This window comes from Mobula hypostoma, chromosome 18 (genome assembly GCF_963921235.1).
Source record: "Mobula hypostoma chromosome 18, sMobHyp1.1, whole genome shotgun sequence".
Classification (NCBI taxonomy): domain Eukaryota; kingdom Metazoa; phylum Chordata; class Chondrichthyes; order Myliobatiformes; family Myliobatidae; genus Mobula; species Mobula hypostoma.
Genome location: NC_086114.1, coordinates 36,970,850 through 36,987,171, shown reverse-complemented (window position 1 = coordinate 36,987,171; position 16,322 = coordinate 36,970,850). Strand labels below are relative to the sequence as shown.

Sequence of the window (16,322 nt, the reverse complement as noted above, 5' to 3'; positions counted from 1 at the left end):
GTACCTCGGCACTGATAAGGTATCTGTAACTCGGGTTTGTGTGTTGTCCTACACCGGTTAAACTTTGATCCACTGATGTTGTCGTTTGCCTTTCCTCAGGTGTGCCATATGAACCTCGAGGGTCAGCCATTTTATTCCAAAAAGGACAAGCCACTCTGCAAGAAGCATGCTCACGCCATTAATGTTTAAACATCAGGGACCATCAAAGGAAAGATCCTGGCAGAGGGAGCACGGCTCTTCCAACCAACAGAACCAACAACTTCCTTTTAAGTCTTTTTATTCTTTTTTTTGTTGTTTTAATGATGTTTCGAATAATTTACCTGAGATTGTGCGTGGCTGAAAGAAATTAATTGCTGGGTGGGATGTACAGTCAGAATGGTATCATCCCACTATGCGTATTCACTACTAACAAAACACATTGCACATGACTAGAAAGTTTACAGAGATAAGCTTGATGAATGCTATTCCTCTGATCCTGATCTGATGGCTATTTTTACTCAAAGCCAGCAGGTTTCCAATTCAGTGATAGTGTCTGCACCTGCGTTAAATAGCCATCATTCAGACTGCATCTGCACTAACTGTGTTCAATGGCCTAGTCCTGTCCTTTTTTATAAGTGCCCTGCCAGGCTCCTGGATTTAATTTGATAGTCGTTGGTTTTCGGTGTCTTGTTTGAGTCTGTACAGGGATTCATGGAACTGCCCTAGCTGAGCACTAACCATGTTTCCAATGGCTTTTCTTGTTTAGATACTCTAAGATAACTGCCTAAGGAGTAAAACCCTTCTTGTGGGTATGTATGATGGCTGGTCTCCCAGTGCTGTCCACAATTTCATGCCTGCTCAGCATGGGGATGAGGAGGGAGGCTTTTCATTTTTGCAGTGTGGAGCCGACCACACACGATTCCCTCAGTGCTGTGATCTCTGATTCCATATTTATGTTTAAATAGTTACCTAAAGCCTTAAAACAAGCCTGGGCAGGCCGGCCCTCTTTTGCAAAGCAACCGGAAAGTTCCACAAATCTTACTGGCAATTACTGTTAGTGCTGCTGATATTTTTTTTTATGCTGCAATTTTCCAAAAATTGGCAGAACCAAGTTTAAGTGCAAATTACACTGAACTCACAAGTCTCCTCAATCTTTTGTGCACCTATAAGAATGTGGTCCTGCTGACAAACCTGGGTATGTTCTCAGAGTGAATGTACCACAACTGGAAGTCTCTGCTGAGTACACTCTTTTGCAGAAATGCAACAGGAGGCAGTGATTAAATTGGCTGTTTCAGATGAGAGGACACAATTAATGCCTATAACTTAACAATGTGGTCATTTTAAACTTACTAAGAAAGTGTTGCTGTCTAATAATATCAGCATATGGTTCATTTTTAATGTTACTTTAAAATGGAATTACTTTCAGCTAATGGACGAGATACTCTGATTAAAAATGCTTATTTTTAGAGCCATGTCAGTGAAACAGTTCCAAGTTATCATACTTACATGAAAAGAATATATTGTAAGGGAACTCATGATATTACATTTTAACCTACCTGACTGCTCTGCTTCACGGTAGGATTTGTGTATGGTGATAAGGAAACAAATTTAGGCAGAAATGTGAACTGGATGCAGTTTATGCTTCAATTGTCAATTCAGCCCAAGTCCTACCACACCTTTTATTAGGGATTTATTTTTCCATGAGCTAACATTGTCCACATATGCCTATTTTGAGCTGGACAAGTAGGAGAGAATTACAATTAGTTAACTCTCTTAATGCTTCTCAAATGGGGTAGCTTTGACTGGGCCATTTTCTATTCGGATCTGACTTGGCTTTCTGAAGGCTAGTCACATACAGCTATGTGGAAATGAAATATTATTAGTTTGCGCATCCACTTGTGTGTTACTTAATCACATATGGTATTATGAGAAATTATGGTAGTTAGATATTTCTTATTATTTATTGAATAACAGTGACATTAAGCAGTAAGATTTTATCCCTTTTTAATTCTTAATGTAAGAGTTAATCACTTGTGGTGTTGCCTGGTTTAAATAAAAAGTGTCTTGGGTTCTGATGTACAGCCACATCATGTTCCCCACTCAGTCAACCTCAGTAACTGCACCCCCAAATACCACAGTAGATAATTTTTTTCCTGTGACAATAGGGTAATATTCCCCTTCGTATCCTCCTCCCATAGGGCTCGCTTTATTTCAGCTACAGAAACAGAGAAGGATTGATGCACAGAATGAGGACACATGGTGCTTTGCATCTTCATTTTTAATGTTTGCAGAAACATTCAGGTTACTTTTGCTTCTTCCCAGCAAACGGAACGTGACTGCCGAAGAGCTTATCATAAAATTAGTCTGGGCATTTCGCTCATCTGCTGCTTATTAAACGCAGAGTTTAAAAAGGGAGGAACAGAAGGAAGTACTTTAGATTTAATTGGCAATTGTAACGGATGAGCAAGGACCAAGGAGAGATTATCGAACAATCTTTGAATCAGAATACAAGAAACATCAAAAGAATGCATCTGTGAGATACGTATGTGCTAAAAGTTATCATCATCATCATTCTGTGCCATGGTGTATGACGTGGGTGATCATGGTCTATGACCATGATTATTCTTGGCAAACTTTTCTACAGAAGTGGTTTGCCATTGCCGCCTTCTGGGCAGCGTCTTCACAGGGCAGGTGACCCCAGCCAGTATCAATACTCTTCATTCAGCGGTTGTCTTCCTAGCATCAGTGGTCGCATAACCAGTACTTACAATGTGCACCAGCTGCTCATACGACCATCCACCACCCACTCCCATGGTTTCACGTGACTCCGATCAGCAGGCTAAGCAGGTGCTACACCTTGCCCAAGTGTGACCTGCAGGGAAGGTGCACCTTACAGCTCCTTTGGTAGAGACGTATGTCCACCCCACCACCCTAGTCCTAAAAGTAGACACTGCTTGAGGATCTTGATCTTTATTGACCTTGGTCAGGCTCCCAAGCCAAGCATGGATGGATAAAAAGACAGGGTTATTTTAATTTAACCAATGAACTTCCACAGCACTGGAAGGCTGGTGTTTTTATATGCTGAAGTTATGCATTAGAGGTGATTTCTGCATGACCTGGAGCACTGTGGCAGGTGTCTCCTCTTTGGGGAAATGGCACCCCGATTGTGATTCATGCTGACATGGGTGTCATTTCCTCATCGTATTTCACCCATGTGATGATGCCAACATTGTGCACGTCACACATTTCTTGTTGATCTCCGACCTTTGTTGCTTACTCTCTCTATAACACTGAGCATCACAAAAAGGGCAAGGAACTATGTGAATTGAAGGACCCTGAGGGAAGATGCACTTTATTGTTGCTGAGTTTCCCAAACTTACTTATAGTGCTTTCCTTTAACAGACAATCTAAAGAAATTTTTATATTTAGATCCTGCAAACTGAGGCACTGGTAATCACAGCATAGGGTTGATTAGGCCACCATACAAGGCATGAGAGACCCTAATGCTCAGATTACTCAGCACAGAATGCCTTAGGTCCACCTACATGATGCTGATGGGAGGGTCTGGTGTGAGATCTATGGAATAAGTGGTTACATGTTGATAACTCTGTCAGATTCCAAACTGAGACATGTGCACCAGGGACCAGATGTTGAGATGAACTGATAACACAAGTTTGAAGTTCAAGATAATAGTAGGAAGCTATAGAGAACAAGGAGATGAGTTGGGGTGCAAAATGGTCAGGAGCAAGAGTGGGATAAAGAGGGTGTGAGAGAGGAGACCTTCGGGAATGATCAGTAGTGTGGGGGTTAAGAGACAACAGATCTTAAAATTAAACAAATGGTGCTGTGGAACATAAAAGTGATGTTGCCTAACTTCAGGAGAAACAGTATAAATCAATTAAAACACTCCTGCATAGGAAATTGTACAGAATGAGCTCCTGAAGATCTATCTCATTGTACAGCAGTAGTCTACAGACATGTGCGCAAAATGTGACGGATATGAAGTTAACTACCATAAGAATACTTTGCCTGGTTAGTTATATAATCCTTTGAAGGTTTAGGCTATCTATTATCTTCTTTATTATCATCCCCCCAACAGATCAGCCAAGCTTTTAATTCCTCTAACATCTGTGCAACCCTCATCCATTCACCTATCATTGAAGCTGCTGCCTGCTGGGGTTCTCCTTGGGGATTCCCTCAAGCCTTCTGCTTCTCCCCCACCCCTCCCCCCACTCTTCACACTTGTTTGTTCAATTAAGGCTTTCCTTAAAACCTGTTTGACCAAGATCCTACTGACCCTTCTACTTTGCCTTGTTTTTTTTATTTTGACTCCACTTCCTGTTAAGGGCTGGGATTTAAAACTTGGTTTAAAAAAAAAGAGTACAAATGCAAATTGTCCCCAAATTGGACAACTTTTAGTTGGACTGCAAATATTGTACTTTGTATTTAATTTTGCTGTGTTGATCCCTGATACCTTCCCCCATACCAAGACTTCTCTATCCCTTGATCCCAACTGTTCACCATCCACTCCAACTTTGATTCTTTCACCTGCTCCACCATTATTCAATGATGCACAACATTTTTTCTGTTATCTATTACTGAATTTCTCAGTGGCACACCCAGGGACCAGACATTTGGTGCCCTACACCTGTTGTACTTTCAACGTGAAATCACTATAATGGATGGAAAAAATGTTCAGAACGAGATCCAGAAAAAATTAATGACCAGATCATTTGTTTCTGATGGAGCTAATTATGCAAAGAACAAGAACTTCAGGATGTATATTGTATACATTTCTCTGATATGAAGTGAAACTATTGAACTATGAAAGGCATTGCAGTCAGAGGCCTGTGAGAACACCCTACTCTAATTAGAATGATTTCAAGCGCAGTGAGCTAAATGTCAAGTATTTACTGAGTTAACCTCTGGCAATCAGCATTGAAAAAGATCTAGCATTGATAAACAACTATAAAAGATGTGCTCATAACTGAAATATTCCCAGTTCAAAAATACTGCCGTGCTGATTCCCGTCAGAAGCATCTAGGCAGAAGATCCCTTGTTGTGTTGGAAGCAAGGCAAATCTTTCAGAGGCTCTCTTGAAGAAAGAAAGACTGAAATAATTCGAACTTTAAATGGTTACAGCAACAAAAGGCCACAAAAACTAAATTAGGAACCTAAACGAATTACCATTATGCACAGAGGGTGCTAGAGTATCAAATATTTTAATCTGAATGATTTGTATATTCCCTGTCAAACATTACTCTTAAGCACTGAATTTTTTTGGATTATGAGAACACTCAGTCCTCTTTTATTGTCATTTAGAGATGCATACATGCATTAAGAAATGATACAATGTTTCTCCGGAGTGATATCACAGAAAACAGGACAAACCAAAGACTAACACTGACAGAATCACATAATTATAACATATAGTTACAGCAGTGCAAAGCAATACCATAATTTGATGAAGAACAAACCATGGGCACGGTAAAAAGAAGTCTCAAAGTCCCCGAGTTGATTGACTCCCAAGTCCCCAATAGCAGGCGGCAAAAGGGAGAAACTCCCTGCCATAAACCTCCAGGCACCGTCAACTTGCCAGTGCCTTGGAAGCAGCCGACACTGAGTCCATCTGTCCGAAAACTTCGAGCCTCCGACCAGCCCCTCCGATACAGCCTCCCGAGCGCCATACTCTGCCAAGCGCCTTTGACCTCGCCTTGGCCACTGAAACAAGCAAAGCCGAGGATTCAGGGCCTTCTGCTCCGGAGATTCCGGTCACCACACAGTAGAAGCGGCAGCGAAGCGGGCATTTCAGAAGTTTTCCAGATGTTCCTCCGTACTCTCACGTCCGTCTCCATCAAATCAGAATTGTGCATGGTCCCTACTTGACAGATTACAGATATCAATCACTGGAGAGGCAGCGCACGCTGCTGTCGCGCCGCCATCTTCTCCTCCTCTTCTTCTCCTCTATCTTTCGTCTTTGATTCATGTGACAGGGAAAGAGGGTAACACGATTCTGTGGGAAACAGGGTTTGTATTAATCTCATCAGATAGAAAGAGAGAATAACCAGAAAATGAAACCAACTCTTTCCTTGTAACAATCATCCTCATGAGAAATATAAAGGAAAAGGGGAAGTGTGCTTCTGTTATTAACCTCACACATGATAGGTTCATCTCTTGTAGGGAGATTTTTGTCGATACATTGCCTGGAAAAATCTCAAGAAGGGTAAAAAGATAGCAAAGGAGTTTCAATCAGAAGTGTGTAAATCTTCCTCCCACTTTTTCCTCTCTGTGCTAGATTGTGCAGTACATTAATCACGAAGAGGCCAGAACCTTGAATTTTACATGAACTAAATGATATGAGCTTTTTTCTTATTTTGATGTACGACTGAAATATCTAAGTTTGAGATTGCTGCTATTGAATTCTCTGCATCCAGCTGCATGACGCATTTGAATTTTAAGCTTCCAATATTTATTTGCCCTACAAATACGGTAGGAAAGAAAATTACAACTGCTTAAACAATATTTTTAAATGTCACCTGAACTAGCATGTTATTTGTTGTCTGGTTTATGAGAAAAGTTTCTCCTGCTGTAGTTGCTGAACGATTGGAAAATGCAAGGAAACGTAGGGGCTTGATCTCTCAGCAACCTTCTCTTCAAGCCCAGCTCTCTGCTCTGAGCTACAGATTGCAGAATTTATTCAGTACAAGTAACTACATGGGAGGGTCTGGAATTGCATGTAGGCCAGACCAAGGATGTTATTTTCCTCTCCTGAAGGACAGTAATAAACTGGATGGCTCTAACAACAATTGGTAGGTTTGCAGTTATCAGTACTTGGACCAGCTGATTTTCCAAATTTAATTTGTTCCTCGGGTGAGATTGGAACCCAGGTCCCTGGATGGTTGTTCCAGGTCTCGGGATTACTCGTCTGGCAATTTAGCAATGATGCCAGTGTCATAGTCAAGACAATACTGAAACAGGTGAATGTGCAATTTGATCCTGGAAATCCTTGGTACAGATTGAGTCATTTATGAAGTGATAGTGGCAGTTTAACGATGTCTCGATATGTGGCCCTGACACTGGCACTTGTCACGGCTTCTGACCACCTGTCATTTGGCCATGAACTTGGCAAACTACGTGGACTAATAGATTTGATTTTAGCCTTTAGTTACTCAGGCCATCTGCTTTATAGCCTGTGATAGAATCTAACCATCTTTCAGGGGTGTTGTGTGGGAAATCCATACACGTTTATCCTTCTGTCCCCCCCTTCCTAATTCCATCCTGCCTCGCCCCCATAGCATCTCTGTTACCCAGAATCCCATCCTGTTTGACCACAACATTTCCCGTGGGTCTGCATCCAAATTCTGCTGCAGATCAAGTTTTAACACTGCTTAGAAAGAGTAAAGCAAAGGACAATGTGCTGTTAACAATACACATCAAAATGTAATAAATGTGGAGGAAATGTGATTTCTATACATTTAATTAGTCTCCCTCCAAAACTAATTTTCCTTCAAAACCTAGTCTCTGGCTTTCAGCATCAACAAAATGACTCTAATGTTATTTTGTTTTGCAAACTACTTTTTATATGAAAGATGATAACTAATGGAAAGAACTTGCAGTCTAGAGTGCCTTCCACAACTTAAGGATAACTGAAAGCTTAGCAAGGAATAAAATACTGTACTTTTAAAATGTGTATCTGTTGAAAGATAAAGAAGTGGCCAGCTTGCATACAGCAAACTCCCACAGAAAACAATGAGATAACTGACAAACCTGACAACCATGTTAACGATAGGATTAAAAAAAAGTTTCATTCAAAGACACAATTTCCGACAAGACTGTACTTGCTCAGTACTGCACTGCAGAAGCCGCTTCAGTAACGTGCTCCTAAATAGTGCTCACACTCGTAACGTTTTGCCTCAGTTGTGTGAGTCTTACCATTGAGCTGAAGCTGACAACATTAGATAAGATTCTGACTGTTCGACAGAATAGACTTTACTGAAAGATGTAGAGATGTTTGCTGATGAGGGACAATAATATTGTTAGCTTTACACACAAACATCAGACTAATCATAGCATGTAAAATGCAGAAGTCCTTTGTGAGCTGCAATGTTCAAAAAATTTTGTTTTAAGATGCTGGAAAGTAGCATTTATTCATAATGAGATAAAAGTTTATGATGGTATTAAATATTATTTACAGATGTGATGTTTGATAGGAGCTTTACTTTTGACTTTTTCGTTCCAAGTTTTACCTGTTAGGAATTATACCCTTAAGGTATAGTTGTCTGTGAACAATCTTCTCAGAATACACAGCAGGCTAGGACTTGGAATTTGTACATGATTTGAAAGGTAACGTATAGTAACACTGTCATTAAGTTTGGGTTGCAGAAAATTGCACAGCTCAGTAAGTATGTTTGTAGAAGCTGACGCTAATTGATATGATTTGCATAATGTTTTGTGCCTTGCACCGGGAAAACACCTGCAATTTTCCAGGACTGATCACAATTCATTGCAAGTTCCCAGTGCAGCTTGTGCCGGCCGGGCATGAAAGAACTGCCAAAAAGGAACTGGAAAACTGCAAGCATCGACAACTTTGAAATGCTCCAGGTAGCATTTAAAGAAACACAGCCTCTTTGATTTTTTTCAAATAGGATAACAAAATATTATTTGACAGAGGACATAAAGCTATAAAAACAAAAAATGTACCTTTCATTCATTTAAGAGATAAGAGGTGTCTCATTTCAGACAACATCCCTACTCTATCTTTTACCAATCACCTGCTGCCAAGCTGTTCCCTTTCTCCCCCTACATAGTGAGCATGCCCAATAGAAAATGCAGGAAATGACAACAAAGATCAGTATTGTTAGTCAGACCCATGTGACTTAGAAACAGATCTGAAAGGAGATGGTAAGCCTATCCAGAAGATTGCCCAAGTAGTCACAGGCCAACGTCAAACTGGTCACACTTATATTTAGAGTTAATGTCATGACCATACCACACACAGTAGAATACAAATTAGAACGAATACGTTTGACACCATTCATCTAAAATTATGACATTCACTGCACGATGCAAGATCATAGAACAGCACAGCAGAGTACCAGTTCTCCAGCCCACAATGCAGTGCCAATCTTTTAACGTACCCTATGACCAGTCTAACCCTTTTAACCTACCCTTCGACCAATCTAACCCTTGCTCTCCACATACCCCTTCGTTTTCCTAGCGTCCATGTGCCTATCGTAGATTATCTTAAATGTCCCTAATATATCTCCTTCTACCACCACCCCTGGCAGCCCATTCCATGCACCCACCACTCTCTGTCTAAAAACTCCTTACACTGACATCCCTCCCCCCCCCCCACCCGCCCAATTCTTTCTTCCAATCACTGTAAAATTATGCTTTTCCAGCCTGGGGGGAAAAAGTCTCAGGCTGTCCACTTGACCTATGCCTCTTATCATCTTGTTACACTTCTATCAAGTCACTTTCATCTTTCTTTGCTCCAAAGAAGAAAACCCTAGCCCACTCAACCATCCTCACAAAGCATGCTCTCTAATCCAGGCAGCATCCTGATAAGTCTCTTCTGCTCCCTTTCTAAAACTTCTACATCAATCCAAAATGAGTCAACCAGAATTGAACACAATATTCCAGGTGTGGTCTACCAGGATTTTATAGAGCTGCTACTTTACCTCACAGTTCTTGAACTGAGTCCCCCCCCCCCAACTAATGAAGGCCGAAACACCACAGGCCTTGTATACAAGCTTATCAACTTGTGTGGCAACTTTAAGGGATCTATGGGTGTGGGCCCCAAAAACCCCAAAAACAGTGTGGTCCTTCCACACTGCTAAGAATCTTGTCATTGGCTATGTATTGTGCCTTCCAATTTGACCTTCCACTTCACTTCAGTTGTTGAACTACATCTGCCTCTTCTCTGTCCAGCTCTCAGATCATCTGCTGACTCTGTGGATAGGTTACAGGATGCCATCTCAATGCCTCCTCTGCTCTGGCCTGGGAAATGAGCTCCAGATATCTTAGGCAGCCTGCTTAAACAATCATTGCCTTCAGCGAGAATATGGATCTGGAAATTCCTCATGGACTGAAAGTGCAATCAGCTGAATTTATCATGAAATCATTCCAGCACATAAATGGGCCTTTGTGACTCATGTTGACTGGGATGCCTGTCTACACTAATCCCTTTTGTGTGCATTAGGCTCTTATTCTTTAACTTTCTTCCTATCTTAAGTACTTGCCCAAACAACCTTTAAACATTGAAGTTGCATCTGGAAAGGCAGCTCATTCAGATAACTGCCATTCTCCATGTGGGTAAACAACCCTCAGATCTCACTTAAACTCATCCCCTCTTACCTTAAACCTGTGCCCTTTAGTTCTAAATTCCCCTGTCCAAGGGGATAAAAAAGATTCCGGTTATGTCCCTGATAATTTTATAAACCTCCATAATGTCGATATGCAGGCTCATGTGTTCCAGTGAGATGATCCCACCCCATCCAATCTCCCGTTATAACTACAGACCTATATTCCAGGCGACAAACAGGTAAATCTCTTCTGCACACTCTCTACTGGGTAGCATAGTATCCAGGGCTGTACACACAGTTCTCTAAGTAACTTGATGGAGGTGCCACATCAGTTCCATTAATGACCTCAAAGAACAGTATTAAATCAAGTGAAAAGGCCCAAGATAACATGTGTTGTGGGCCTGACATGTAAGAATGCACAGAGAAGTGCTGGAAGATGGGATCAAACAGGCAGTAAGTAGATCATTGTGAAGTGGGGAGGGAGGGGGGAGTTTCAGAAAGGGATAAGATCAGTGGTGTTTGAAGGGGCAGAGTTAGCAGTGACTAGAAGGCTTTTTGGAATACTGAGGGAAATGATGTTGGACACTGAGAAGTAAAGGTACTGAGGGGATGGGGATGTAATGGCAGAGTGTAATTACATATGCACACTTTTGGAAAGCAGAGGTGGATGAGTTTTAAGTCATGATCAGTTGGTGACAGTGGATTGGATACACAAAATTAGGTCAAGCTGGTCAGCATTTTCAGATGGCATATTATCTAATAATGCTGGGAATCCAAATCCTTTTCTGGAAACAGAAAAGTTCAGACAAGTGACTGACCCCAGTGGACATGCATTCATGAAATGTCAACTGAGTACTTCCTGACCCAGCACCTTCAAAGATCTGTTCCACTTTGGGTTGCCAGGGTATAATAGGTGCCCTCATTCTTCTGGTCAGCCTCTTCAGTTTTTGGCAAGTCTTCTTTAATCTCCTAGTAAATAAACGTGTCAATACAGGCTTACTGATTAAGTTTGACTTGCTAACTGCCACAGGATTTTTCATCTTAACAGATCTCTCCTTTAGATATTTTTCAATGTCTTCAAAAAAAAAAATTGGCAAAGCTTCTGTACCATTGAAAGTGAGTCCACTGTCTGTGGGAACAGTTCAGTGATGGGTCAAGTGAAGTTAAGAGCCTTATGGTTGAGGGATAATAACTTCCTGAACCTGGAGAGGGTCCTGAGGCTCCTGCACCACCTTCTTGATGGAAGCAGTGAGAAGAGAGCGTGGTGGCGGAGGTCCCTGATGAGGGATACTGCTTTCCTGCAACAGTACTCCATGTAAATATACTCAATGGTGGGGAGGGCTTTACCATTGATGGACTTTGTGGTATCCAATACTTGTAGGATTTTCCAATCAAGGGCATTGGTGTTTCCACACCAGGCCATAATGCAACCAGTCAATATATTCTCTACCACACATTTATAGAAGTTTGTCAAAGTTTTAGATGACATGGTGAATCTTCACAGACTTCTAAGGAAGTAGAAGTATTGCTATGCTTTCTTTGTAATTGTACTTACATTCTGGGTCCAGGACAGATCTTCTGAAATGATAACATTAAAGGATTTAAAGATGACCCTCTCCACCTCTAATTCCCCCTATGAGGATTGGCTTATGGACCTCTGCTTTCCTTCTCCTGAAGTCAATAATCAGCTCTTTGATCTTGCTGACATTGAGTGACATGTTGTTGTTATGGCACCACTCAGCCAGATTTTCAATCTCCCTCCTATATACTGATTCATCACCACCTTTGCTTTGGCCTGTGACAGTGGAGATGTTGCCAATCTGAACCAACAGGGGTCAGCAAGTGAGAAAATCGAGGATCCAATTGCATGAGGAGGTTTGAGGCCAAGGTCTTGAAGCTTATTGATTAGATTTGAGGGTTGTAGCTTTTGGCTAATCAATGGTAGTGAACCTATGACATGTACCCAAGATTGCACGCAAAAGAATATGTTGGCAAGTGGCATACAATGTCACCTCTAGATTTTTTAAATCCCTCACACAATAAAGATATACAATGGTTACCTTAACTGCCAGATGAAGCAGTGAATGATATCTTACACCCCAAGTAGTGAGATGTTTTTACAGGATGGTTAGCTAGATGGTTACAAGAACATAGGATGCCGGATGGTATGTTTTGAAATCCTCACAGACTTGATGTAGACATTGGTATTTGAATAGTAAACAGTTACAATAACAAATCTATATAGAAATGTCATTTTTATTTGTTTTTTAGATTAATTTTTTTAAAATGCCTAATTAATTTCAATCTCTTACAATTTTATTAATAGCAAAACAATGAATACAAGTAAATAAGCAACAGGACTCATCCTTTTTCTTTAAGAGTTCAGAATTATTGTTGGTAATTCATTAGTCAGCGATAATCTCTGCTCAAAATTACCATGGCACACAAGAGAATGTTTGAAAGGATTATTGCAAATTTGGGCACATGCTCTCAAAAAATGATTGCCAACCCTGGGCTGGACTAATCTTTATCAGACTGAAAGGTCTGGTGTAAATTTCTATTGGATACCCAAATTTCTATTGAATCTGCTCAGCCATTCCAGTAGCCATTCTGCATCTCTTCCATCTTGTGCCTTAGGGCTTAGTATTAAAATTATTAATTTGGATTTTTAAAAAATTTGTTTCTAAGACCCAACTTACCAGGAATCTGGTAGTTCTGACAGTTTTTTTGTTCATTCAACTATAGCTATTATTCACAAACTATCATAAGAAATAACCAAGCTAATTTTGTTGACTTTCTGCACCAACAAAGGGAAAACATATAACCCTAGAATTCAATTTCATTAAGGTATTTCTGTTAGAGTTAAGTATTGTGTAATCACTTCTAAAGTAAAAAGCAATTATTTCTTGACTTTCTGACTATTTAGTGAGGCACTTCCTGGAATGATATTCCATTATAACCTGATGGGATTTCTCTATTGGGATATAAAATCGTGTCATTCACATGCAATGTATCTTTTGGAACATTGTAGGGGCACCTGAACCATGTTGTCCTGGATTGTCTGTTGTTGGGCACTCTTGGGACAATGTTGACTCACAAGAGACTGCAGATACTGGAATTTGGAGCAATAAACAAGCTGTTGGAGGAACTCAGTGGGTTGAGCAGCATCTAAGTGAGGAAATGAATTGTTGATGTTTTGGGTCGACACCTTGCATCATTACAAAATATTGAGCGTCATCTGTAAGATGAAAGGAATTGCCAAACAACTGATTGCTTGTCGCTAGCACATAGTTGAACATGTAGATAATGGCAATAATTCTCGATGAAACACTTGTGAAGTAGGGGTGTAAAGCAACTTTATCCTTTGAATATCTGTACATCTGTCAAGTTGAAATGCTAATTCGATGGATATTAAGACTATAAGATATAGGAGTAGAATTCTTCCTCATGTAGGAGTAGAATTAGGCCATTTCGCCCATCAAGATGGCTCCACCATTTTGTCATGGCTGATCCATTTTCCCTCTCAGCCCCAATCACCTGTCTTCTTCCCGTATCTCTTCATGCCCTGACTGATCAAGAATCTATCAACCTCTGCCTTAAGTATACCTAGTGACTTGACCTTCACAGCTGCCTGTACCAACAAATTCCACAGATTCACCACTCTCTGGCTAAAGAAATTCCTCCTCATCTCCATTCAAAATGGACGTCCCTCTCTTCTGAGGCTACGTCCTCTGGTCTTAGACTCTCCCACGATAGGAATCATTTAATGAACCAAAAACTGAAGGCTTAGCACAGGGAAGTGGCTGTGAGGTAAAATATCAGCCAAGGTTTTATTGAGTGGTGGAATAGGCACTATGGACCAATTGGTCCTCTCCTGTTTCTTCTGTTATTAAGCAAACTGCAGTAATGTTGAGCAGAAGCTTCCAGTTTAACAGTCCTTTAGATGGTTAATATTTATTGTACAGAGAATTCCATGTAAACAACAGTATGAAATGCATATTGACTCTAGATGGCAGAGGGTGAGCAGCCACTTTCAAGTAACACAAGCATCAAATTTACTTAGTTTCTTTTATTAGTCATCAGTTAATAGTTATTATTTACAAACAGTCAAAAGAGGCAAAACAGAAGAACCCTGGCATCACGGTGTAAGGCTACTTTCACTGGAAGAAAAGCAACTTTTTAACCAAATGTTATTAATACTTCAATTTTATTAATACATAAAACTTAAGAGACTGTTTGTATTGTGGTCACCTCACAGAAAGACCAGTTTTAGAGAGAGTACTTATCAATACAGGAAATCCATTCAAAATGACATTGTCTTACTTATACCTTTTTAGCCATCAAATTGTTTTGTTACACCTCTAAAATAAACTAGTATTCTCAATAGAGGACGGAGGAAGACAGACAAAAGTCAATCAGATCAAGACAATGCCCACATTAGGTTTGATTTGCTCATCAATAAAGTTTGATTTTGTGAGATAACATTCATGTTTTATATCTACATCGCTGCTGTGACATGTAAAAATGGAAAAGAAATAACTATACTATGTTTTCTGCAGAAAACTAATGACTTAACTTTTGTCTTTAAATATAATGTAACAATTTGAAATTATACATCCAATAACAGGTTAAGATTAGAATAAGCTCTTAATAGATTTGCCTATTCACATATTTTACCTTGTGACTGTAATAATTGCAGATTAACAAATCTAATATGTATTTTCTTTCATGATGTTGGACAATTACTTCCCTGGGGCCATTCTTGAATTTATCATTGGGAAAATACAAAATTCAGCATATTGTGAAAAGATCATTATTTTTTAAATATGATAGATTTGTAATTTAATTATCCAATCTATTTGCTTTGTTTGTTACCAAAAAAGCCAAAAACGGTGAACTGGATCTTTTGGTGCGTCTGATTTATTTCTTCTGCATACAGAACATTTGATTTTTGCACATTTTACTTATCCAATCTACTTTGCTTTGTTTGTTACCAAAAAAAAAGCCAAAAACGGTGAACTGGATCTCTTGGTGCGTCTGATCTATTTCTTCTGCAGACAGAACATTTAATTTTTGCGCATTTTACAGCAAAGACCTTTAACAGCTTCAACTTATAGTTGTGAAAAAAGATGAACAAATGTGTAAACGGGATGTGAACTGCCTAAAGGTCATTTAATTTTGTTTCTTCTCTTTTTTTTAAGCTAAAAATGTGTGCCAAATTGAAGCTATAGGAATGTTTCTCAGTCTATATTTTATGGCATGAGATTGGAGTGAGTGCTACTGATGCTGTTGCTTTCATACAACTGCAAAAATAACTACTTTATGAGCATGTGGCATTAATTAGGATGGTACTGCCTTCTACCATGGGTGATTAATTTGAGTTTTATTTTTAGAGTGCTGGTTGATAAATTAGAATACCAAATGTATCATTGGACACACAGAAGTTTAAATTGTGCTATGGATTTTTAAATATGTTTGCTTTTATATATGAAATCATGCAATATGCCCATGCTGTTGCAAAAACAGTTCTTTAAAGATGGAATTTAGGCTGATTTTGCAAACACAATTTGTATGTAATTTAGATTGTTCCCTGTACCTAAAAGTTCCAAGCTTTCAGTCCTGTAGAACATCTGGACTGCAATGAATGGCTGGAGGCCAAAGGGTTTGTTATTATTTTCAACTTTGCATGACATTGAATGCATGAAAGATATGTCTCTGACATTGTATGAATAAAAAATAAATTTACTTGGAGTTGGTATTATGTTTTGTTGTCAGGGTAACTGAATGAATAACTATAAACTGCAATCAGTCACGTAACCTTGTTCAGATATTCAAAAAATACCATTGCACAGGTCTGTAACTACATTTTTGATATCAAAATGCAGGTACTACTATTACATTGAATAGCAAAATTTTGTTTTGTGTTTTGGAATCACAATCTGCTGTTAAGATGAGCAAAAATTGACACCAATGGACTCTGGCAATAACAACTATCTATAATAAGGTACATGAACAGTATCCCTACTCTGGCCTCTTAAC

General features: G+C 39.6%; 1 protein-coding gene across 1 annotated transcript in view; it reads left to right on the top strand.

The window, feature by feature from the left end:
- Positions 1-16,034, top strand: part of ldb3a (LIM domain binding 3a) — a 179,264-nt gene extending 163,230 nt beyond the window's left edge. Inside the window, exon 20 of the mRNA XM_063070731.1 lies at positions 100-16,034. Coding sequence (XP_062926801.1) covers positions 100-189 — 90 coding nt within the window. The 3' untranslated portion in view covers positions 190-16,034. The remainder of the gene's footprint in view (positions 1-99) is intronic.
- The last annotated feature ends 288 nt before the right edge of the window (positions 16,035-16,322 follow it).